The sequence below is a fragment of the Peromyscus leucopus genome, chromosome 23 (assembly GCF_004664715.2).
Source record: "Peromyscus leucopus breed LL Stock chromosome 23, UCI_PerLeu_2.1, whole genome shotgun sequence".
In the NCBI taxonomy this organism is placed as follows: domain Eukaryota; kingdom Metazoa; phylum Chordata; class Mammalia; order Rodentia; family Cricetidae; genus Peromyscus; species Peromyscus leucopus.
Window position 1 is genome coordinate 6,956,923 of NC_051082.1, and position 25,743 is coordinate 6,982,665.

The 25,743-nt window shown below is 47.6% G+C and overlaps 1 protein-coding gene across 8 annotated transcripts in view; it reads left to right on the forward strand.

The window, feature by feature from the left end:
• The window catches only part of Cit (citron rho-interacting serine/threonine kinase), a 182,609-nt gene that overhangs the window by 37,759 nt on the left and 119,107 nt on the right, over positions 1–25,743 (forward strand). For all 8 annotated transcript variants that reach the window (XM_037198628.1, XM_037198629.1, XM_037198631.1 and 5 more), the window contains exons 6-9: positions 2,943–3,085; positions 4,857–4,947; positions 13,562–13,765; positions 15,261–15,414. In XM_037198628.1, the coding sequence (XP_037054523.1) occupies positions 2,943–3,085; positions 4,857–4,947; positions 13,562–13,765; positions 15,261–15,414 (592 nt within the window). The remainder of the gene's footprint in view (positions 1–2,942; positions 3,086–4,856; positions 4,948–13,561; positions 13,766–15,260; positions 15,415–25,743) is intronic.

Here is a 25,743-nt window from a genome sequence, read left to right on the forward strand (position 1 = left end):
AAATAGTTTCACCCCTTCTAGGTGTTGTACTTGTTGGTGAATCAGTTTGCTTTGAGCAACTGTGGTATGAAATGGCATCTTGCTCTCCCCCGGGCCGTTGCCCAATGTGTGCCGAGCATAAGAAGCCATGAGACCAGGTTGGTTCCAGGGCTATGAGAGGATGTGCAAGTCTCCGGCTTTGCTAGGGCTATCTGGTTCCGGGCTGGCCTGGTGCCGGGTGGACGTCCTGGAGTCCTTATGAGGGCCAGCCTGGGGCCTCTAGGGACCTGTACGGAGGCTGGCTCTCCATCTGACGTGTTCTCGTTAGCGCTCAGTGGCTGTGATAGGCGCCACAAACCAAAAGCAACCGGAGGAGGAAAAGGTTATATCACCTAATGCTTCCAGGTCACAGTCCACCACTGAAGGGAACTCCAGCAGGAGCTGAGGCAGGAATGCCACTCGCTCGCTGACCCTCAGGCCGACAACCAGCTCCCTTCCTTCCACAGCCCAGGCCCACCTGCTTAGGGATGGCCCCACCCACAGTAGCTGGGAATCAGGAAAAGGCCCCATTGACGGGCCCACCAGCCATGGGGGGGCATGATGGAGGTACGATGGGGGTAATCCCTCAGTTGAGGGACCCTCTTCCTAGGCGCTGGCAGTCATGGTTAGCCATCAATCACACTTGCCTGGAGCTTTTTTTCCTAAGACGGCAAGAAAAGCAAACAGCAGTTGGGAGGGTGACAGAACTCACCCCCCAGAATGGGCCTTTGGGGTTCGGTGTTTGGTAGGAGTATTGATTACTTCTCTCATTGCTGTGACTAAATCCTTGGTGCGAAGCGGCTGACGGGAGGAGGACTTTATTTCGGCTTTACTGCCCGTCATGGTGGCGGAGGCATGGCGCGGCGGCACAGCAGCAGGAGGAGGTGGGAGCCGCAGTCAGAAATGGTGAAGGCTGGTGCTCGGCACGCATCCTCATGTTATTCTGTCCAGGACCCCAGCCCAGGGCGTGGTGCAGCCCACAGCCAAGGGGGCTCTTTCCTCTTCCCTTAAACCTGTCTGGAAGCTCCCTCCCTCCCTCCCACCCCCAGGTGTGTTTCCATGGTGATCCTAAGTGCAATCAAGTTGACAGTTGAGACGAGCCATCACGGAGGATTTAGAGTTTCTTGACAGACGTCAAGGAAAACTGTCCTTTCTGGAAAGGCTTGGACAACATGGACATCGGAGCAAAGGGCAGGCTCCCAGGAGAACACTTGCAGCCACAGGGGGCCCTAGCTGCTCTCCCGCCTGCCAAGGGAGGCAGGGGACGGAGGAGTGGCTTGCAAGTTGGCTCCAGGCCCCGAGCCAAGGCCCTTTCAGGTCTTGCTCAAGCCTCACGCAGTGTTGCAAGGGGATTAGTCTTATCTGGAGTCTTCAGAGGAAGAGCATGAAAAGTTGGGAAGTGAAGTCAGCAGGTGAGTCAGACCCAGCTGACTGGCCTCCAGGAATGTCACATCTGGTTATCACAGGAAAGGAGGAAGGAGGTCTGGGGACTGAGCTAATGGGGAGAGAGTGCTTGCTGTGCAGCCGTGAGGGCCGAATTCAAAGCTGTAGCGTCAGTGTATAGCGGGATGCACAGTGTGAGCTTCACCAGCCCTGGGCTCCTGCAGGGAGACCGTCTGGAAGCCGGAGGGCCAGCTCGCCTGGCTGTGTACTGTAGACCACAGAGACCCCGGCAAGATTGGAGGCAAGGAATGACACCTGTTGTCCTCCGACATCCACCTGTGTGTCATAGCAGGCATGTACCCACATTCACACATGTACAAATGCTTGTGTGTGCAAATTGTGAACACGAATACACACACACACACACACACACACACACACACACACACACACACACACGCATATGCATGTATGCTTGCATTGATGGTTTTCACTTCCCTGACATGGAGTTTTCTTATTTTTGATTTTTTTTTCTTGAGACAGTGTTTCCCTGTACATATCTGGCCATCCTGAAAATCACTGTGTAGACCAGCCTGGCCTCTAATTCAGAGATCCATTTGCTTCTGCCTCCTGAGTGCTAGGATTAAAGGCGTGTGCCACCACTGCCTGGCCTCTTTTCTAATCAAGGATTTTAGCTATATATTCTGGTTTATTTTTCATATGCGCCAGAAAATGTAATTTTTTTTCTGATTGAAAATGGAGGTTATTCTTTATCCTGTTCGGAATGTCACTTTCTGTGATATGGACAGCTTTCCACAGTAGCATGAATAGCTGGAATCATGTGTTTTTAATATCTGAGTCATAGATTTAGAGGTATCATAATTTAGCTGATCTCTTATGGATGGGCGTTTGGATGATTTCCAAGTATATTTCCCTTGTTATAAACCATCCAGTAGAGAATCTATTTACTTATCTGTCTTTTATCTGTGAATCGTAAGTACCAATCAAGTAAATTGTTCAGAGTGGAATAGCTGGGTCAAAGGGTGTGTATTCATTGTTAAATGTTTAATAGAGCATCGACGGCCTTCCACACTGACTGCTAAAGGGAAGGACTGTGTTGCATTTACCACACGCCTCCTGTAGTCTGCTGTGTGCCGAGGGGAATGCAAGATGAATGTTAGCCAGTGTGTTGCCCTCCAGGAATATCCATCTATGCGGTGTACCTGATCCTAGGGAAGGTCTGGGGTGTCGACTCGGGTGGGTGTGGGAGGGGGTGGATTTGATTCAACTTCTCAGGCTTGCCTTGCAAGCGTTATGCGCGGCGTCTGGCTGTTCTTGTATCCTCTCCATTCTCTTGGGTCACGCATGCAAATCATGTAGGGCAGAGACCGTATCCTGTGTCTCGGGATGCGAGCCACACATCCTCGTTGCTTTCTAGAGGCTTCGTGATGACATCATTGTTAGGTGTCTTCTGAGGGTTCAGTTGAGGTGTTCTCTATCTGGGGTGTGTGAAAAATGAATAACTTTGGCATTCTCTGCAGGTCATGGAATATCAGCCTGGAGGGGATTTGCTGTCACTCCTGAATAGATATGAGGACCAATTAGATGAGAATATGATTCAGTTTTACCTTGCTGAGCTGATTTTGGCTGTTCACAGCGTGCATCAGATGGGATACGTGCATCGGTAAGTGGGACGCCGAGGAACGTACTGAGAACTTTCCTGAATCACACACGAGTCCCTGCGTAGAAATGAGTGGCTGAGTAACTTTGGGGTCAGAAGAAATGGTCATGTAGCCAGCCTGGCCTGTGATTGGCTAAAAGCTTTCCAAAAATGACTGGCATCTTAGCATGCCCATTCAGCCATGGAACAGAGCCAGGATTGCAATGTGCCTGTTTGCTGGTAAGAGCTGGCTATCAGATCTAGCCAGTAGGTCTGGAAAGCCTGCTTTTGGGCCCTCTGGGTTATTTGGTAGGAAAACTGACTGGTAGAGGGACTAGCTGTGCTTGTCCAGGGAACAAAAGATGATAATTAACAACAGCTGCTAATCAGCGTCCCCCGCTGCACCAAATACTCGCCTAGTAATCGGAGAGAAGGTCTGTTCTGGCTCACCGATTTGCAGGTTCTGTCGGTTCGTTTGTCCTGTTGCTTTGGGCGTAAGGCAGAAGCCTATGGTAGAGCAGTCACACTCACCTTTAGACATAAAAAGAGATGGGAGGAGACGGTTCCCACCAACAGTCTGATTCTGAAATCACCTTCACGGCTCTTGTGTTTTGGTTGCTTAAAGTGACTGATCGTGCGGGCTCTGATTTCACTCACGGATTAATTATACTGGGGAGTCATTTTTTTTTTTTTTTTTTTTCTTTTTTTGGTTTTTCGAGACAGGGTTTCTCTGTGTAGCTTTGCGCCTTTCCTGGGACTCACTTGGTAGCCCAGGCTGGCCTCGAACTCAGAGATCCGCCTGACTCTGCCTCCCGAGTGCTGGGATTAAAGGCGTGCGCCACCACCGGCCTGGGAGTCATTCTTTGAGGGTGTTTATGGGGTTCTGGTGACCGGCGGTAGGACCCACTGGAGGAAGTAGAGCCCCAGAGGACGCTTTTGAAATGTGTACCTTGTCCCTGTTCTCTGTTGGCTCTGTTTTCTGTTCACCACAAAGGGAGCTACTTCTCTCTGTAACATGCCTGATGCCATGAACCTCCGCCCTCATCTGGCTCAGAGCACCAAAGCCGCCTAACGGTGGACTCAAAACTCTGCATCTGGGAATGAGGGCGACTTGTCTTTCCTAAGTTGCTTTCTCGTTGATGAGAAGTGTCTGGAATGGAAGGCAGGTCTCCAGTGACCTGACGGTGCCCCACTGGGTCCTACCTCTTACAGATTCCACCTTCTGTCTCCCTGCTGTGTCATGCTGAGGTCCAAGCCCTTAACACAGGGTCCTTTGCAGGGCACTCAAGGTCCACACTGTAGCATGCATTTTACCGCCAGCATTAGTAAGTTGCAAAGACATTCCGCAGAAGTCTCTGTCCTCAGGTTTCTTTTCATATCCTCACTTTATTTCAGAATGTTATACAGAGATATCATATATATATATATATATGTATGTATATATATATAGTGGGGATGCAGAATTTGGGATAAAATACTTTTCCGTTTGTGAACCAACCACATGACCTCAGATGAGTTCTTTAGGTTTTTTGGTCTTAGATTTTAATTATAAAAATGTGAGCCTCTAGTAGGAATAATCCATCTAATAGCATTATATTTGCTTTCTTTTTCTCCCTCCCTTTAAAAAAATATATTTTTCAAGGTGGGTGCTAATCATTCATATCTACCAGTAGGGAAGTTCTGCGTAGTATAACACATACACTAAGATTTTGGGCTGAATTGAGGCCTGAGGTTTGTGATTGCTTGCTGATTGACAGAAAGACAACACCAGTTTAAGGCCTTGCCTTTCTTACAGAGACATCAAGCCTGAGAACATCCTCATCGACCGAACGGGACACATCAAGCTGGTGGATTTTGGATCGGCTGCTAAAATGAATTCAAATAAGGTGATTGGAAAATGGCGTGGGCTAGCTCAGGGGGTCATGCTAAAGAGTGTTCTGTGGTCCTCGTGGATTTGGCAGATGTTAGGATACAATGGTGAACTGTTGTTAGTGTTTGACTCTTGTAGGGAGTGGGGTCAGGGTGTCAGGGTGCAGAGATGTTCCCCAGACAGTGGCACCCTTTGGTAATACCTGCTAGTACCCTGCCAACTGTCTCTCTGAATATTCTTACATTTTCATTAAAAAAAAAAAAAAAAGGAAAATAATCATTTTATTTCCCCCTTACCTCTTACAGAGACTGTTTCCTGTTACATCACCTTGGTGTACTTTAAAATATTTTGATGATCCATGACCTTCTTTTTCTTAGATGTTCTTCATATGCAGCAAAATTGAAATTAGTAGATAGAGATTTGAGCTCAATCTCTCGGAGTGTCAAGAACTGATGTTTAAAATGCCATGTTTTTTTTTTTTTTTTTTTTTTGGTTTTTCGAGACAGGGTTTCTCTGTGTAGCTTTGCGCCTTTCCTGGAGCTCACTTGGTAGCCCAGGCTGGCCTCGAACTCACAGAGATCCGCCTGGCTCTGCCTCCCGAGTGCTGGGATTAAAGGCGTGCGCCACCAACGCCCGGCTAAAATGCCATTTTTTGAGTCTTGGACTTTTGGTAAAAATTTAATAGTGTTCCACATGCTGATTAGGAAGCCAGGAGAGGAGCAGATCAACACTGAGGCTACTTCCAAGAAAGATGACAAAGTTATAGAGGAAAAGATGTAAAGTCCTCTACTAAAGTTGGCTCACACTAAAATGGGAATTTCAAGGTCAGCTATGTAGAAAGGATCGGTCTGAGGGAAAAGTGGACTTAAGCGGTAATCCCGATTTCACTACTGAGCCTCTCAGTGACTCGGGCAAATCCTGAGGAACTCGGCTGTTCATCCTTTCTCTAGAAGACATAGATTCTACTTAAAATGCATAAAATCGGAGGCTGGAGAAAACCCTCTTCAGAACGCCTCCCAGATCTGAGATTTAAGTCCTTTATATGAAGGACAATATGTAAAATTACTTTTTCATCCCCAGATTCCTCTGGGAAAGGTGGATATTATTAGGTTGATATTAGGAAAGGCTTAGAGCTGCGTTAGCACTGTGCACTTTGGAATCTGGCCTGTGTGCTCTGCAGCCCCGAGAACTTCTCCAGGTAACTTAACTTGGCATTTAGGCCATTAGAAAACAGAATCTCGATGCAGATGCAGTCCAAACTCAACTCCGGCATCATTTTTTTCCCCTTTAGGCTCTATTCTTTAAAAAAAGATTTTTTATTATTATTATCATCATCATCATCATCATCATCATCATCATCATTATTATTATTATTGTGTGTCTGTGTCCTTGTGAATGTGTGCATGCCTGAGGAGGCCAGAAGAGGGCGTAAGACCCCCCCCCCCCCACAAGCTGAAGTCCCAGGGTGTTGTGAGCTGCCTGCTGTAAGTGTTAGGAACCAAACTCGGGTCCTCCAGAAGAGCGGCAAATGTGAACAGTTGGGCCCTCTCTCCGGGTGACATTCGTATCATCTATTTATGTAGTCGCCACGTTAAGAATTGTGTAATCAGGGGCTGGTGAGATGACTCAGTGTGTTCAGACTCTCGCCGTCACTTCTGATGAGCTGAGTTCAATCCCTGGGCCCACACGGAAGAAGGAAGGACACTCGATTCACTCGCACGGATTGTCCTCTGACCACCGCATGTGCACGGTGGCGCGTGCGTGTGCACACACAAAATAAATTAATAAACACAATACAAAAATTTAGGAAAAAAAATTATAGAATCCAATCATTTTATGTTTTAAACTCCAAAATAAATAGCATTAAGGATATTTGGAAAAACCTCAGGGAAGCATTTTATTTCATAAGTTTATTAAAAAAATTGTATATAATACTTAAAAAAAAAAACTTAGCCAGGCGGTGGTGGCGCACGCCTTTAATCCCAGCACTCGGGAGGCAGAGGCAGGCGGATCTCTGTGAGTTCGAGGCCAGCCTGGGCTACAGAGTGAGTTCCAGGATAGTCACAGCAACACAGAGGAACCCTGCCTTGTAAACACCTCCCCTCAAAAAATAAAAATAAATAAAAATGGCTGGGTGGGTGTTGAGGGCCCAGCTCAGTAGTAGAGAATGCACTCTGCATCCACGCCACCTTTACTTCCTTCCCACCCCAGGTTATGTATAACTCAGAGATAGATGTGAAAGCGCAGACATTGAATTTAGTGGAGCACTGCGCAGAGGATAAATTAAACAGCATAAAACTTTCGTAGGGTTCAGAAACTCGCAAATTATATTGGTGACATTAATAAACTAATGTGCTTTGAAAAAAATTATAGTCTAGGTTTATAGTCTGACAGTGTAACCTTTCACCATTGCCGTTTGGGTTTGGATAATTCTTTGTTGTGGGAGCTGGGCTGGGCATTATGGGATGTTTAACTAGTTCCTTGGTCTCTACTCACTAGATCCAAATACCACCCTCCGCTCAGTTATGACAACCCCATGTGTCTCCAGCACTTTCAGAGTACCCTGGGGTGGCGGGAGGAAAACCACCCTGGGTTAAGAATGTCTGTGGATGGCAAAGCATCGGAGAAATAATTAGAATTGGCGATATGTGTCCGCAGTAAGAAAAGCCCGCGGGAAACAGGAGATTATGATTTATCATTGCTGCTCTGTAAATAAAGAGTGGTGAAGAATAAGGCCCCGCGCTGGGAATGGCGGCTTATGCTTTAATGCCAGCACCCGGGGAGCAGAAGCAGAAGGATCTCTGTGAGTTAGAGACCAGCCTGGTCTACAGAGTGAGTTCTAGACTAGCCAGGGCTACATAATGCGCTCTTGTCTTAAAAAAAAAAAAAGGAAATCCTCGACCCTGCAGCTGGAGTCGCTCTCTCTAGAGCTGTCTTCATTTTTAAGTTCAGCTTGTGGTGCTTCAGACCGCCTTCTTCAGCTCTGACTGCCGCAGCCTTCACCCCGGGCGGAGATGCTCGGGTTCGTTTTGGTGGAAGAGTCAGGGTACTCAGACACACATGAGAGCACTACTCTTCTCCTCCCATGCTTTTAGGGCCAGAGTGTGAAAAGCAGATGAGGACAAATCTAACACGTTTTTTACTGTTTTATTTCGTGCGTGTGCGTGTGCGTGTGTGCGCGCGTGTGCGTGTGTGCGCGCGCGCACGCGTCTTTATGCTTGTGTGTGCACATGTGTGCACACTGTGTGCACATCTGAAAGCCAGGATGCTCAGGTGTCGCTCAATGTCTTTCTTGTTTATCTGGCATCTCTTTGTTGTCGCTTCTGTGGATGCGAGGCTGGCAGGCCTGCGGGGTCCGGGGGTCTCTCCCGTTTCCACCCCACCTCTCACGGTAGGAGTGCTCGGCTTTACATGGACTCTGAGCCTAGAATCCAAGTCCTTACACTGCAAGCCCTTTACCCTCCGGGCTGTCTCCCCCGCCCCTTTTACAGCGTCTTAAATGTAAAGGTCTTTTTTTTTAATTGTAGAAGAGCGGCAATTTACAGTCCACATCAAGTGTGGATATAGGATTAGAGATTATTTTGCTTTGTTCTTTTGATTAATCGGTTGCCGGCAAGCTGAATGTGTGTGTGTCGAGTAGGGTGCTTTATAGGCCTGACGTAGGTGCTACTTGTTTTCTCCACTATAAAGATACTATAAAAATACAGTCTGTGGGCTGTGGGGATGGCTCACTGGGTACAGCGCCTGCCTGGTAAGCATGAGTCCTTGAGTTCAGTCCCACGTGAGATCCCAGAGCTGGGGAGGCTGGGACAGACCGCCCTCTGGGGTTGGTTGGTCAGCCAGCCTAGTTGAAGCGGTGAGCTCCAGGTTCCGTAAGAGACCTCTCAAAAATCAAGGTGGAGGGCTGGCAAGACGCCCCAGCAGGGAAAGGTGTTTGCTGCCGTTATCTGAGTTCTATCTCTAGGACCCACTTGGAGGAAGGGGGTACTGCAGGTTGCCCTATGACCTCCAGACCCTCGGTGCTGTGGTATGTTTGTGTGTGAGGGTGCACCCCCCCACATGAATATAACAAAAAGTAAGGTGGAAAGTATGGGGGAGACATCCAAGTTGTCCTGTGGCCTCTGCTCACGTATGCACACACGTGCCCCAGTCCATATCTACTGAACTTGCTGCCTGCTACCCCCAAGTCCACTGACCTCCTTCTCTTCCCTGGTACTTTGGATGTTTATGAGTCTTACACGCGTTGAGTTTGTTCCGGCTCCTGCTGTCTTGATTTCCAGCTTCTTATTCAGAAGGTAGCGTTACTGTATTTTACCTTCGTCAGCAGGACCATGTGCCTAGCGACCTCAGGACCCTCCCTGACACTCAGTCCCACTTCCCTTATTGGAGTCTGAGAGAAGGGCCAACAGCGGACCGGCTCTTCTGGCCCTCAGGAAACCAGCTGTAAAGGGTTTGTAAATAGAGTAGAGCATGCGTACTAGTCACCTCCTGAGGAGCTGGAGACCCAGAGGCAAACATTCTTTTCAGATTTATGTAGGAGCAAAGATTTCTTCCATTCCTGTAATTTTCCGATTCTCTCTCTTGTGTATTTATAGACAGACACATATAATATAGACATACAGAAATCACTCCTGTGTCTCTGCCCTCCTATCTCCCTCCACCCCCTCTGCCAGGCCCACACTCTGGTAATGTAGGTTTTCCCAGTCCTAAAGCCAGAGCTTAGAGAAATAAAAATATACGCCTACTTTTGCAGGTGTGTGTGTGTGTGTGTGTGTGTGTGTGTGTGTGTGCGCGCGCGCGCGCGCTGTGAGGGTAAGTTGCTTAGTTTCACATCTCAGCTTTTTATGGTGGTAGTTTTCGAGGAAGAAGAGAATAGTTTCCCTCCCATATTTTGAATATTTATTTAAAAATTCTGTGTATATGTGTGGGGGTGTGCATATGTGTGTGCGGTTCCTGCAGAGTCCAGAAGAGGGCACTGGATATCCTCCGGAATCCTGATGTGGGTGCTGGAAATCGGACTTGGACCCTCTGCAGGGTCATCACGTGTTCACAGCCACAGAGCCCTCTCTCCACTTCCCTGTTTGTTTATTTATTTTTGGTTTTTTGAGACAGGGTTTCTCTGTGTAGCTCTGGCTGTCTTGGATCTCGCTCTGTAGCCCAGGCTGGCCTCGAACTCAGAGATCCACCTGCCTCTGCCTCCCGAGTGCTGGGGTTATAGGCGTGCGCCACCATCCCCAGGCCATTTTATTTTTAAAAGAACCTGCCGGATTTTCAGTTGCTTTACTTCTCCCCCCTCCCTCTTCCTTCATTTTCCCTGCCTTCCTAAACTGTGGCAGACATTTCTGCCCTGCTCTTCTGTCTTCTGCCGCAGGGGTTTTAATTTCTCCGTTAGCTGTGTGAGAATTAAAACTAAAGGTGAGGAATGCCCGGACCCAGTCAGACAGCGCCCTTTGTGGGCCCGTGGGTGCCTAGGTCACTTTGAATATCTCACCCAGGTTAGCTACTGAGTTTCTGTCAGAGGAGTGTGGGGAAGCCCTCATGGTCACATGGGAGAGCCCATGTGATGCTTGGGGGTCAGTGGCTAATGGAAACTTGGTAATCATTAAAAACCTTTGTTAACTGCTAATGAGCACAGTGGTTGAAGTTGCATGACGGACGAGCAGGTCGTTTCGCTTTTGTGGCTTGCTAATAGAATTTAGATAGTTACTGGACATAAATAAGTATAATAAGTACAAATGTTTATACATTTCTGTTATGAGATGAGCACAGTTGCAGGGTTATTATCTGACTCGTCTTGATCATTAGTTTAGAAATGAGGTATTGACGGTGTATACCCTTGGATTTGGCCATCCTAATAAACCTGGCCCAGTCAGGTTTAGCTCACTGGACGTGAACAAGTGATCATGTCGTCCGCTGCAAACAAGGAGGGCAGAATAGTCTAGAACATACCGTGTGGCAGCAGAAGAGACCCTAACCACAGCAAATGACGTCCCCCTAACAGCTGTGTGGTTCCCCTGCTTGCAAGAGAATTAGACATTACCTCAACAAGGCCCAAACTGCTGACATCAAGGCCTTTGCCCGGCGTCAGCTACTCTTGGATTTGAGGTTAAGTCACACTGCGCCTCTGTCCAGACTCAGTGTCCCCTCTGTGCCTTCACTGGGTCCCAGCACAGGCCTGCCTGTTGTTTCTCATGCACTGTGACTGGTGAGCGTTCTCGAGTGGGTTCTTGGAGAACATCGCTGTTGCTCAGGGTCAGAAGTGCCGGCATCACGCTGTTTCCTGGGAGGCCAGGAAAACCTACGTGAGAGAGTGGGCCCGGGGAAAGGGGTGGAGGGAGAGGGAACGGGAGATGTACAGGGGTGATTTCAGTATTCCTGTACTGTGTGTGTGTGTGTGTGTGTGTGTGTAAATAAGAGAAAGAATATGGAAGTTAGAGGAATATTCTGATATTCCTGTTATATATACGTGTGAGAAAGAGTGTGGGATAATCACAGGAATGTTTTATATGTTCATATGTATACACACATACAAAAGTAGAATAAAAGCGAGGGCATGAGAGAGTTGCAGGGAAATCTTACTTCTTGGGTAGGGGATGGACAAGCTTGATGTCACAGCTGAAAGAGCCTCATCCGACCCCATCACTGGGGAGGGAGGCTTTGTAGTGCCTGGCTCTAAACACAACCCCCACCCCTTCCTCTCAAGACTTTGAAATCAATCAAAGCAAACTTGCCCTCACTCTCCTCCCTGTCCTCATCCTCCTCTTCTTCAGCAGGCTCTACTATACAAGCCCTGGTTGGCCTAGACCAGAACTCTTAATCTACCACGCCTGGCCTAAATCCACTTTCTTTCTTTCTTTCTTTTTTTTTTCTCTTTGTTTTTTTTTTTTTGAGACAGGGTTTCTCTGTGTAGCTGTGCACCTGTCCTGGATCTCGCTCTGTAGCCCAGGCTGGCCTCGAACTCACAGAGATCCTCCTGGCTCTGCCTCCCGAGTGCTGGGATTAAAGGCGAGCGCCACCACCATCCGGCCCGCTTTCTTAATAGAGAGTCCATCCTTAAGGGAGTGTGGCCATGTCCCCTACATCTTTGGGTTCTGTTGGGGGCACTTCTTAATCCTTTTTAAGGAGGAGTTGTTGGGGTTTTTTTTGGCACCGTCGGGAGGGGGCCATAAGTGCTGTGGGGGACAGACTTCGGTCAACACCGCTATCCGAAGTCAGGCCTCTCTGCTTTGATGACAGGCGTCCTCAGACCTTTATATTTCATGCTCAGTAAAACTTGAGAAACAGTTTTGAAGATCAAAGGGGTTACCGACTTGCCGAATCCCCCAGTGAGGGTCAGGGGGTCTAATTCTTTGATCAGCATCATTTCAAGAAACAAAGACCTTAAACACGAAAATGGGAATTCTCAGGACACAGAGGGAGGATGGTCCCTGTAATGGAATGTGCTTGGCTCTGTCAGAAGACTTCCTGCGGTGTCCTGGTCTGCCTTTGCCACGGGCAGAGCTCAGCTCGGGCGCTGGAGGATTGGCGAGACCTGGTTTCCGAACAGCGAGGGGGCCAGGGAGCCAGAGAGAAAGGTGAACTCATTAACATGCAGCCTGGGTGGGACTCAACTCATCAGGCTGTGCCCTGCTGGTGGGCCGAAGTAGGAAATGGATCCCAAGGCCATTTTCCATTTTTTTTTCCCCAGACTTGAGATTTAGCCTGACTTCATGCTGTCTTTGTGTTGCCAGCTAGTCTACAGTTTTTCATTAATAGATTGATCTTATATCATAGATTCATGTTTAGGCTTTTTTCTTCTTTTTCTTCCTCCCCCTCCTCCTCTTCCTCCTCTTCCTTTTTCTTCTTCTCTGTCTCTGTCTCTCTCTGTCTCTGTCTCTCTCTGTCTCCCTCTCTCTCCCTCCCCCATGTGTGGTTTATGTGAGTGTGCTCACATATGTGCGTGCATGGATGTGGGGAACAGAGGTCAACCCAGGGTCTCTTCCTCTCCTGTTCTCCACTTTATATTTTGAAGCAGAGTCTCTCCCTGAACCTGGGGTTCACCAATTTGGGTAGCCTGACTAGCAGAAAGCTCCTGGGGTCCCCTCATATGAGTCTTTCCAGTGCTGGAATTTGTAGGCGTTCCCCCACATTCAGTTTTTGTATGTGGGTTTTGGGGATTTGAACTGGGGTCTTCATGCTTGCACAACAGACATGTTACCAACTGAGTCATCTCCTCAGTCCAACGTTGCCATATAAAGAAGTTCTCTTGAGTTGGGAATGTAGCTTGGGTGGAGATGGAATGCTGTTTATCTTTTATAAGGTCCTGGGTTCAGTTCCTTAGTATTGGCCAGAAAGTTCTGTTGTATCAGTAACTTGTACCAGGAAATCCATCTTCACTCAGTTGTATACTGAAACAGTATATGTCATCAGCAAACCTTATCTGTTTGCCTTTGGGTTGTGATATCCCTTACTCCCCCCTTAAAAGTTAGTAAAGCACTGGCATTTCTTGATAGTGTACCACTTGATAGAAGGTTTAAGGGCATGGGTGGATAGTAATCGTTGGCGAATTGGTTGGTGTCTGATGCTGGTGTTGGCACCTTCTGGTGGGTAATTGAGAGTGTGATATGTTCATTTCATTTACGGGTGTCTAGGTGGATGCCAAACTCCCCATTGGGACCCCAGACTACATGGCTCCCGAAGTGTTGACCATGATGAATGAGGACCGGAGAGGCACCTATGGCCTGGAGTGTGACTGGTGGTCCGTGGGAGTGGTCGCCTATGAGATGGTCTACGGGAGAACCCCATTCACCGAGGGAACCTCTGCCCGCACCTTCAACAACATCATGAACTTCCAGGTGAAGGCTCATTAGAATCTGAAGCAGTGGTCCCGTGTCAAGCAGACAGCTTTGGTTTCTGCCGAAAGCGCCAGTGAGCTCGCTTTTCACTGAGCATGCTCTTCACTGAGCACACTCTTCACAGCAGCTCTCGGCATTGCAGCTGTCAGTCATCGTGAGGGCACTTCAGCGCTTTCCGTAGCTCTGAAAAGGAAAAATGGCTGCCATTTTAATTCCATCTTTTTATTGATTGTGAAATGCATCTTGAGTTCACTGTTGTTAAATGTGCATAAGTGTGAGTCTTGGAGTCAATGAGATAGCTTATTAGCTCCCTTCCGTCTTTTTCAAACAACCCCGGGAGGTAGATGTTACTGCCTCACACGCTGATGAAGAAACCAGACAGGACAGGCTGAGCGAACTGCCTGAAACATCACAGGCTGTTTGGCTCTGAGGCCATGATTCTCAAGTGGGGAAGAAGTGAGCAGATCAGTTAGAATTGAAGTAATGTATGTATGTGTACACATACAAATATGCATAAAGTAGAATTAAAACCACTTTCTAATAAGTATACTTGCACTCCATTAAGCCCATTTCTAAAGAACATGATGAACCCATTTTTTTTAGTTTCGGCTTAAGGGAGAAAAGAGGCCTCATTCCCTTGGATTTTATATCTCATCCAATTTTCATTTTCCTGGAATGGTTGATGCATATATATTTTTTTAATGTACAAACACTGTTACTGAGGCTTCTCTTGAGTTGAAATTTCCCTCTAGAGCTAATTTTCATCCTCCATTTCAGTCTGATCATTCAGTAATTGAGGCTTAGCTGAACTGTACTAGGTACTGTTGGGTACCAGGTCAGCAGTGATGAGCCAGGGGACCATCTCCACCATCTTTCCCATCATCCCGCAGAAACCGTAGCACATCATGTCTGTACAAAAGGGGAACACACGCTGGGCGGCTGGAGGCAGGTGCATCCTTGGCTATATTTTGAGTTCCAGGCCAGCCTGGGCTATATGATAACTCTGTTTGAAAAAACCAAAAGCAGGCAAGGAAAGGTGGCCTATAGAGGGTGTATGTGGGAGGGAACGCCAGACAGGAAAGCAGCCGGCGAGAGCTGGGGGCTGGCGCTGGTGGACGGAGTTCTAGGCCGAGAGAACAGCATGAGATGAACAGGGAGCCTGAAATAACTCGTCACTGTTGGACAACAGAGAGAGAGAGAGATGGGGGTGTGTGAGATTAGATGGGAGAAGGAAGCACAGGTCAAGCCACGAAGGCCATTGAACCCCAACAAAGGAACTAGGGCCTATTGATGTGTGCAGACCACTTATTTCAGGAACATGCCTTTGGTCTAAAGTTATGAGGGCACCAAACTTTATTTAAAAAAAAAAGAAGAATGAAAAGAAGTTATATGTTATGAGAAATTCTCTCTTCACTTCAGGGCTATACACTGAAACACTGCTAAGGAAATAATTTTAAAAAAAAAAATTTTTTTTTTTTTTTGTTTTTTTGAATAGCGGTTTTTGAAGTTTCCGGATGACCCCAAAGTTAGCAGTGAGTTCCTTGATCTGATTCAGAGTTTGCTGTGTGGCCAGAAAGAGAGACTGAAGTTTGAGGGTCTGTGCTGTCACCCCTTCTTTGCCAGGACCGACTGGAATAACATTCGTGACTGTAAGTAGAGCGTGCTCCTTCTTCGGCTTGGGTTTGGGATTGAGAAGGCAGTCTGGACTTGGCATAAAGGCTCTTGTTATTTCCAGCCGCAGAAAGAGCTAATGGTGCACCTGTCTTTGAGTAATCACTGTCTGCAGAGAAGTGGGTCACCTGCCAAGCTCTGTCTGTCCGTGACCTTCAGAACATTTCTAGGAGTGAGTTCGAGGTGCAGATGGTGGCGTTCAAAGGTGGTCCCTCGGTGTGACAGTTTCTTCCAAGAGGAAACACAGACGCAGTTATTTCATCCTCAGTAGAGAAAAAGATGTGGAGGTCGGGCACTGGGGCTCTGTGGAGGGCCAAGCCCGGGCTGGAACCGTAAGCGGCTGGCTGTGTTCATGTGTCTCCCACTGTGTGGGCCTCTTTGCTCCCAAGCATGGAAGGTCTCCAGTGCATACATCCAGGGCCCCAGTCACACCTCACTGTGTATGTAATCAGATAATCAGAGTATAAACTGAATCACTTCCTTAAGGACAAGAATCCAATTTGTCAACAACACCAAGAAACATGTTTATTTATCTATGCATTTTTATGAATTGGTGATTTTGTTTTGAAGACTTGAAAACGTTGTTTTTTTTTTTGGTCTGTTGCTGATTGAAGGTCACCCCATGACCTGGCCCAGTGATCAGCATAGATTAGAATGGCGGTGTTGGGTGTGTTTATTTTTGGTGCTGATGGGAGATGGGGAACTGGAAGCTGTTTTTAGGCGTCAACTCTGAGCTTCTAATTGGAGCTGTGCTGATTACAGGTTGAACGTCCCTAATCAAAAAAACACCAAAAAACCGAAAAACCCCACAAAACAAAACCAAAACCCGAAATACTCCAAAATCTGAAACTTTTTGAGCACCAATCTGATATCCCAAATGGAAATTCCATGTGCACCCTCATGAGGGGTTGCATTAAATATATAAAATTACCTTCTGGCTATGTGTGTAGGACATAAGGGAAATCTATGCTTAGTTATGGGTCCCAACTTCATGGTATCTCATTCAGCCTACATCTAAATATTCTAAACTCAGAGAAATTTGTCCCTGTTTAGAACAAAGGACTGTGTAAGCTCTTAGGCCTTCAGCTGAGAAGTAAGAGTAGCTGGTGTGTGGGCTTTTTCCCATTGCTGTGATAAAATTCTCTGACCGAAGCAACTTCAAGGAGCAGGAGTTTATTCTGCTCACAGTTCGAGGGTCCAGACCAGCATGGCCTCTAAATCAAAGAGGCAAGAGCTTGAAGCAGCTGGTCATTTCGTAGTCACGTGGTGCAAGCTGCTGCCCGGCTCAGCTCCTCTCTCTACTCCTACGGTCCAGGCTTCTCCCCAGGGAATGGCGCTGCCCACAGTGGGCAGGTCCTAACACTTCGGTTAACACCAACTAGGCAGTCTCCCCCAGGTGTGCCCAGGGTCCCACTTCTTCAGAGAGTCTAGATTCTGTCAAGTTGACCGTTAACACTGACTGTCACTGTTGGGATCCAGTCTTTTGAGTCAAAAGCCATGTTGATTGTTTCTCTAACACCTGCTGAGGTATTGCAGTAGACCGTATTTCTTCAAGACAGGGTTTCTCTGTGTAGCTCTGACTGTCCTGGAGCTCACTCTGTAGACCAGGCTGGCCTTGAATTTACAGAGATCTGCCTGGCTCTGCCTCCCGAGTGCTGGGACTAAAGGCGTGCGCCACCACCGCCAGGCCTAGAATACTTTCTTTTTTTTGTTTTTGTTTTTTCTGAGACAGGGTTTCTCTGTGTAGCCCTGCCTGTCCTGAAGGGTGTTCTGTAGACCAGGCTGGCCTCGAACTCAGCATGTGCCACCACACCTGGTGGTAGACTGTATCTCTGGAAATCCTTTTGACGGCTTCTTCCGAGTGTTAGCCTTTGCTGTGATAAGATAGCCAAGGAAAATCAACCTAAGGTGGGAAAGAGTTGATCAGGGCTAATGGTCTTCAGAGGTTTCAACCCGTGGTCTCCGCTCTGACGCGTCGGGCCTGTGGTGGCACAGTGCACTGCTGTGGGAGGTACACACGCACACAGTGAGGCCTATTCTCCTCCCGATGGGTGGGAAGGACCTGTGTCTCAACATCCCCTTTAGGGTCGTGTGACACTAGGCCCTACCTGCAAAGGTGCCACCACCTCTCAGGAGCACCACAGTGTGACAACCAAGCTTTCAGCACATGGCCTTTTAAAAGAGACGGCCCAACCATAGCGTTCTGGTAGTCACACGGGTTTGTTTTTCTTAGTATTCCGCCGATTCCCTCCAAATTTCCAAAGGTGAGACTTTTTAATCAGTAATATATTTTCATTCTTTCCATTAGCGCTTTTAGAAAGATTTGATAGAGTATCCTTTAGATGCTATTCAGGCACTTAATCTTTTCTTGTCTTGCCTTTTTATCTCATCTTCTTGAACAAGCAATTAATGTTTTTATGCATGAGCTTGCTAATTATGCCTAACAACACATTTCCACCGAGGTAAGTCGGTGAATGGCGGTTAATTATCTGAGTAACTTTATTTTGTGTTTTGGTAGGGGCTTGATGTTGTTTTTGCTATGAGAGTTTGCCCTTCCTTGCTGCGGGGGGTGGGGTGGGGGGGGTGGTTCCCGGGACAACCCCCCTCCCTCTTGGATACCCACATCCGAGGCTGCCCAGGTTCATCTTTATATAAATTGACACACCCCTTGCATATACTGGTGTAAACACCCTTCGTGTCTTCTTCACGTCACGCCTGGGTGAACTCTGACCCTGATAGGAGATGCCGTGAATCGGTGCTGTGCTCTTTTGTTCAGGGAATCAGTGATCAGCAGCAGCAGCGGTGGGGGTGTGCACATAGGAGTGTGCAGAGACCCTAGAGGACTGGACTCCGGTGCTCATTCAGAAGGTGGAGACAGGGCTGGGGGGGGGGGGTGTGGCTCAGTGGTCAAGAGAGCCTGCTGCTCTCCCAGGGGACCAGAGTTTCATAACCCCCCCCCCCCCCCCCCCCCCCCGCACCATGTCAGAAGGTCACAACCACCAGGGGAGCCCATGGCCTCTCTAGTGTCTGTGGCCACCTGCACATACATGCTCACCTGTGCGCGTGCACACATATGCACTTGATTTTTATTGACTGCCCGTTCCCGGTCTAGTTAATGGCTCCAAAGACCCAGCAAAATAAGTTTGCTTAAATAAAGAAATTCTTTTCATTTCAATCAGCCTGTGTTTTGTACTATCAGACTTCCAGAAAAATTGCCGAGTTGATGCCCTGTCTCTGGACCTTTCACTTCCTAGTCCCTTATGTGGATAGCTCTTACAGAACAATGTCTCACTTGTCAAAGCCCAGACTAAAGTTTTCTGATGATATTATTACTTAAACTTGAGACTTTCAACAGGTTTCACCAGTTTTACCAGCTCGGGTCCCTCTTCTGTTATGGCCCATACACAGGAAGGTGTTTGTTTGGATGTTGCTAGGCTCAGTCAGGTTAGGTCGCTCAGCCGGGGCTGGAATCCTCGTTCTCACTGAGGATTGGTAGTGCCTGGTGGGTCCTGACCATGCGGAGAGGCATGGTCTTTACCCGGTGTCTGCTAGCAGGTTTCTGTCTTTTGTGTGTGTGTGTGTGTGTTTGCAATCAGCTCAGGGCCTTGTGAATCAGAACATTGCTCTACTCCAGGTGATTTGAGCTGTTTTCTAACATAAATTACGTCTTTGTCCAATTCCGTTTCTCACAAACACACATGGAGTGACTCTCCTCAGCCCAGAACCCTTGCAGTCATCAAAGTCTCCCGAGCTCACGGTCACCACTTCAATGCCTTATGATCCCGGCTATTGAGTGTTTCCGCTTCCCGCAACATGATATTGTCCCTTGATGAAAGCGACATTAGCCTCTCTGCCTTTTCACCCCTTCTTCTTCGTTTTCTTGTTGTAGCCAGTGAAAGAAAGTACTGCTTAACACAGCAGGTAATAATCGTCGAAAGCGCATTATCTCGGCGGGATGCAGAAATGCAGTTTATGAAGGGTCCAGGCAGCTTGATGAGTGACAGGACAGGAAGTTCAGTGAGGGAGGCCAGGCAGAGCATCCTTGCCCTTCCTAGGCCCTGCCCCTTGGAGTTGTCGTGGGCAAGAGCATGTGACCTGGGGATCTGACCCGTTTCGGGGTTTTATTCTCCCAGCCAATGGAGGACTCTGTATGGCGGCGCTGTGCTGTTGGGTGTCCAGGCACCCATCACTCTATGTCTCCTTCCCACCCTTCTGCAAGGTTGTGTTTCCTGCTGCTGCAGTTTTTTGTCATTATTTCAGGGCTGCGCTCCAGGGGCTCCTGAATCCTAACAGCTGCCCTGGGCGGTTCAGTTCCCGTGTTTCAGATTCCGGTCTTAACCCAGCTTGACTTTTCTCTCCTCCTGGGAGCCAGTCAGCGCTCTCCACCCTCATACTGTTGGCGTTCCTTGGCATCTCTCTGGTCCTGTCAGCGGGAAGGTTTTGCTGTCTGGCGCTTTCCCAGATCACATCTTTTAAAATATTTTCCCCCAACGGAACTGGCATACTTAACACCTTTCGCCCAGGGCTTTGTGTCTCAAGGATGGCGTCAGTGCGAGAGGTGACCGTGAAGTCTCTCCTTGAGTGTTTCTGGCTCATGTCCTGGAGAACCAGCGTTGGTTATCACTCCTGACACGGGCCTTTCCTCTTGGGTCTTCCACTGTTTTCAACACGAAGCAGTTCTCGCCAAGTTCTTCCTGTCTTCCAGGTCTGTAGCGTTTGTTAGCGGAGAGTACATTTTGTTTTGCTCCAGCAGGGACTCGGTGGCGAGCCCATGCTGATGGCACGCCATTGAGATCATCTTCCCTTTCCAAATAGATGTCCCTTTCCCTGCTCTGCCTGGCCCTGGGCAGTTGGTAGTTAGACTGCAAACATTTAGTCACGTGACTGTAAACCCGTGGGAGGGGTGGGGCCATCTGGTTGAAGAGGAGGGATTCCGTGCTTACCCATCCCTGAGTGACAGTGTTGGAAGATCCTGTGTATAATGTAAATAGTACCGTGTAGCTTCCTCTTTTAAAAATTGCAGTCCTTTAGCAGCGTAGGCTACGTTTATTCTATCCCAGTTCAAGAAATTCTAATGTATGACATGGTATTGTTTTAAAACCCGTGGGTTTTAGATCATCTTACAGATGTGGATGATACGGTAACTTACTCAAGATCAGCGAATGGGTGTGGATTTGTGTCAAAATCCACGTGATTCAAAACCCGTGCTCTTTCCGAAATGAGCAGTTTCGGTAAGCGGTGCTGGTAGTGGTAGTGATGCCGGTGAATGGCAGCCCAGGCCGCACTGGAGTGAGCCGGTTAGCCTCTGGGCCTGTTTGGGAATGTTTGGAGTTGAAGTAACTTTGGAAGTGGCAAGATTCAGTCGGGCATCTGAGCGTCTGCAGTGTGCAAGGTGCTGTGTCAGGTCCTCGGCCCTGCATGAGCACATCTGAATGTGGTCCTCCTGCCTGCACGGAGCTTTGAGTCCTGGATAAGCTTGAATAGAGCTGTGGTCCTGAACAGTTGTTAGAACTGTAAGGTTTCATGTGCTGTCAGTTCCCCCACCGGGTTCCTGAATCCCGTATGCCTGACCTTAAACAAAACACAGACCCGGAGACCCTTCTCTACTTACAGCATCCGCCCGCCACCTTGTGATCCCTCATGTCTCAGAGCCAACCTGGGCAAGGACATTGGATCGATGGCTTGCTTTTACCATTAGGATTTGTAGCCTCAGGTGCATGGTGAAGAAAGGACATTATGTTTTTTAGAGCAGGCTCTCCCAACGTTGGCCCTGCTGACATTCGGGGCCAGATGATTTTTTTGTTGTGGGTCTGCTGTGTGAATTACAGTGTGCCTCTCATCATCCCTGGCCTCTACCCACACCGTCATTTAGCATCCCATTCTGCAGTTGTGAGACTCAAAAAACGTCTCCATACATTGCTTATGGTCCCTTGAGGCGGGACTCAAGGGAGACAGTTGCCCCAGTTGGGAATTTTCAGGAGGAAGAACGACATTCCAGTAATGTTAATCCCTCAAGACAGCTATTGCTAATAAGTTCAGAACTGTTGTGGAGGTTCAGTGGGACTTTTCTGCTCGAGTTGTGGTCCATGGACCAATAACATTGTCATTGCCTGGGAGCTTGTTAGAGACTCGGAGACTCGGTCCTAAGTCAGAAGCTGCTTTTTAATAAGATCCCTCGGTGATCCCCGTGCATATTAGTGTACGAAGCTACCGAGGAGGAGAAAAATCAGATGTGTCAGACCTAGCATTTCTTGCTCATCTTTGTGGGTCTTTCTCGTTTTGACTTCTAGGCTCAGGATGAGAGGAGGCTGCTCTCTGGTTAGGGACTCCCATGGTGGATGTAACCGTTTAGAATTGTTGGCTTAATTTTTAAAAATTACATTTATTTATTTACGTGAGTATGTGTGTGGGGTCAGAGGACACCTGGTGGGAATCGGTTTCTTCCTTTCACCTTGTGGGTCCTGGGACTCGAACTCCGGTTCCCAGACTTGGCAGCAAGCACCTTTACCTGATGAGCCATCTCCATGGCCCAGAACTGTTGGATTTTATGCTATACCTTTGTTTTGTTGTTTGGTCCGCCTGCCTCTGCCTCCCGAGGGCTGGGATTAAAGGTGTGCACCACCACTGCCCGGCTATGCTATACCTTTGAGGAGTGAATTTAAAGCTTTTCTTTCAGGTAGACTTCACATCCCTCAAGATGATGGTGTACCTCTTCTTCGTCTGATAGCAAAAGAGAATTTGCGTATCTCTCCCATTTACTCTTGTCTAGATCCCTATTGATGGAGGATGCATTAAGTGCCCTTCATTAATACTTCTTAGGCAAATTATTGGAAGGCTAAGCACCCACCATGTGCCAAGTCTCTGCAAAGCACACTGTGCATCTTACTGCCCCTTTTGCTCTCTCCAGACCTCCAATGAGCCAATTAATGCCTAGAATGAATCCCACAATACACATGACGACAATGATACTGGGGCTTGAAGACATGAGCCCTTAGTGACGGTCACGGATCGTGTAGTTGTCTGTGGTAGGTGTGGAATTCAGGTCCTTCCATCTCTAGCCTTTTTATTTTGCTTTTATGTTGTTTGTGAAGGCTGCTTATTGTTGTTGTTTTTAAGATAGAATCTTACTATGTAGCCTGTGATGTTCTCAGATTTATGATCCTCCTGCCTCAGCCTCCCAAGTGCTAGGAATTTCAGTATATACCACCAGTCTACCTCAAGTACCACTAAATAAAACGTACCTCTTTAGCTTTTGTTTATTTTGAGGATGCTGGAGTGGTGGAAGTTTTGAGCGATACCAGGGGCTGGAAATAGAGCTAAGCACTTAGGAGCACTTGTTGCTCTTGCAGAGAAGCTGGGTTCGGTTCCCAGTGCCCTATGGTAGCTCAGAATGGTCTCTAACTCAACTCTAGTTCCGAGAGCTGGCATCCTCTTCCTACCTCCTTGGACACCAGGCACACATGTGATGCACATACATTATGCAGACAAAACCCTCACACACATAAAAATAAATCTAAAAAAAATAAATAAATCTCAAAAAACTAATTGATACAGACAGTTGTAGGGTCAGTAATATCTCCCAGCTCATGTCCAGTCTCTGTAGCTAGAGTTTTCCTGCCTTGCCCACAGTCAGGACAAATCTCTCTCGCCCGCCAGTCCCATAGTTGCTCAGACCCAACCAAGTAAATACAGAGACTTATATTGCTTACAAACTGTATGGCTGTGGCAGGCTTCTTGCTAACTGTTCTTATAGCTTAAATTAATCCATATCTATAAATCTATACCTTGCCACATGGCTTGTGGCTTACCGGCATCTTCACATGCTGCTTGTCATGGTGGCGGCTGGCAGCGTCTCCCTATGCCTTCCTGTTCTCTCAATTCTCCTCTCTTTTAGTCCCGCCTACACTTCCTGCCTGGCCACTGGCCAATCAGTGTTTTATTTATTGACCAATCAGAGCAATTTGACATACAGACCATCCCACAGCAAGTCTCTCCTTTTATGAGTTTCTTGTGTAACTTTCTGGAGAATTCTATGGTGATATAAATTATCATCGCCTCCTGTACTCTAGATGGCATCTTTGTTCTGCTTCTTAAAAATATAGGTGTTCAGCTGGGCAGTGTTGGTGCACACCTTGAATCCCAGCACTCGGGAGGTAAAAGTAGAAGGATCTCTGAGTTCGAGGCCAGCCTGGTCTACAGAGTGAGTTCCAGGATAGCCAGGGCCACACAGTGAAACCCTGTCTCAAACAAAACAAAACAAAACAAAACAAAACAAAACAAAAAAACAAAACAAAACAAAACAAAACAACAAAACAAAACCAGCCAACCAGACAATCAAAAATATAGACGTTCTTATTGGCAGGCTGTTTTCGTGTATCACTGGAAAAGAATGAAGCCAAGGCTTTATAAGACTACTGCTCTGAAGTCAATTTCTTGTGGACAGCTCTTGTCTTACTCTCGAATAAAATTCCCTTATAGTTTTGGGGCTGGAGAGATGGCTCAGTGGTTAAGCACACTGGCTGCTCTTCCAAAGGACCCAGGTTCAAGTCCTAGCACCCACATGGCAGCTTACAACCTTCTGTAACTCCAGTTCCAGGGGGTCAGACACCTTCACACAGACACACATTCAGGCAAAACACCAATGTACGTAAAATTAAAAATAAATAAAAATTAAAAAAAAAATTCCCTTATAGTCTTAACACTTGTCTTCCATTTCTGTACTTCAGCATTTTGCCTGTAGGATAGCATTATCTCTATGGGACATGTGACGTGATTGCTCACATGCTTTCAACCCCTTTAAAAGCTGCCAGATTCAAAGTTGCCGTTGCCTGAGCCAGGTATCTGGCAGGGTTTTGTTTTGTTTTTTTTTTTTTTTGGTTTTTCGAGACAGGGTTTCTCTGTGTAGCTTTGCGCCTTTCCTGGAACTCACTTGGTAGCCCAGGCTGGCCTCGAACTCACAGAGATCCGCCTGGCTCTGCCTCCCGAGTGCTGAGATTAAAGGAGTGTGCCACCACCGCCCGGCCAGGGTTTTGTTTTGATAACCATTTGGAGGAGGACAGAGGTGAGCTTCTTTGTTAGGCTTGGTTGACGCTGACATGTGTCCCTCTGCCAATCTCCTGGTCTCTGTAGGGACAGGAGGAAGGAAGGAAGAGGAATTGAGGCCCCTTGGGTACCAGCAGTGGGAGGGGGAGCCGAGGGAGACAGTGGGCTGCCATTGAGCAGTGCAGGAACCAGCCGGCCAGAACATAGAGAAGGAATGATGAAGAGAGGCAGACTAGCCTCTTAGGGAATATTCGGGAATATTTATGCACCTCTTGGGGGCTGTTCTGTTTTTAGAGGGTAAGTGATTAAGGGGAGAAATAGGCTAAAGGGAACTAAATGCTTATGAATTAGGATTATAGGCCTTTTCTCCTCTAGCGTGAGTTTGGAGGCCACAGCCAGAGATATTAAAAGTATATATCCTACGTTATAAATGGAGGTAACTTATTCTAGAGACAACTGCAATATTAAGATGGAGTGGGTGTAGGGCATCTGAGTGAAGGGTGTATCTGGTTCAGGAAATAAAGTACTGGTTCAGAGCAAAACAAGGGATTTCTTAGTATGTTGCTGAGGATGATCACCTAGCTTCCTGGTGGCCTAAGTAGGAGTCAGTAGGAGTCTAGAGTGGTTTGTTTTTCAACAACGTGGTTTTCCAAATATTGACCTTTGGAGAATTTCCACACTGGATGTTCCATAAATAAAGCTTCCTGTGATATGATGGACCATATCCCTCCAAAGTGCGCCCCTCCATGAGTCTCCGTTTTCTTGTGCCTCTTTGTGGTACAGTGCCAGGTTTCAACTGGATAAATGAGATAGGATAATGCCTTTCCATGGAGAAGATGGGAGATGGGAATAGGTTTGTTAGGGAACAGAGAAATTGGAGTCCCCCACCATTCAGTTCCTGCTCGCTGAAAGCCCTTTCACAGACAAGCAAGCATGGAGATGATTTGGCCCACGATTCAAAATGATATTAAACATCTGGGACTCTGTTCAGCAGCCAGCTTTCCAATCAATTCTGTGAAGTGTGTTGATTGCATTTACGCTCATTTTCTGAGGGTGAAGGTTGGATGGGACTAAAGGGGACCGTTGGCGGGAGTCACGTGAGATGACAGCGTGAGGACACAGTGGGAGGCACAGGTGTCCATGACTGAGGGTTGGGGACAGTTTCCAGTGCATAAATGTGACCAGCTCTACGCACCCCGAGAGTGGATGCTCAACTGTAGCGCTCATGGTTTGGGACATATGCAAAGGACTGACCCCCGAGACGT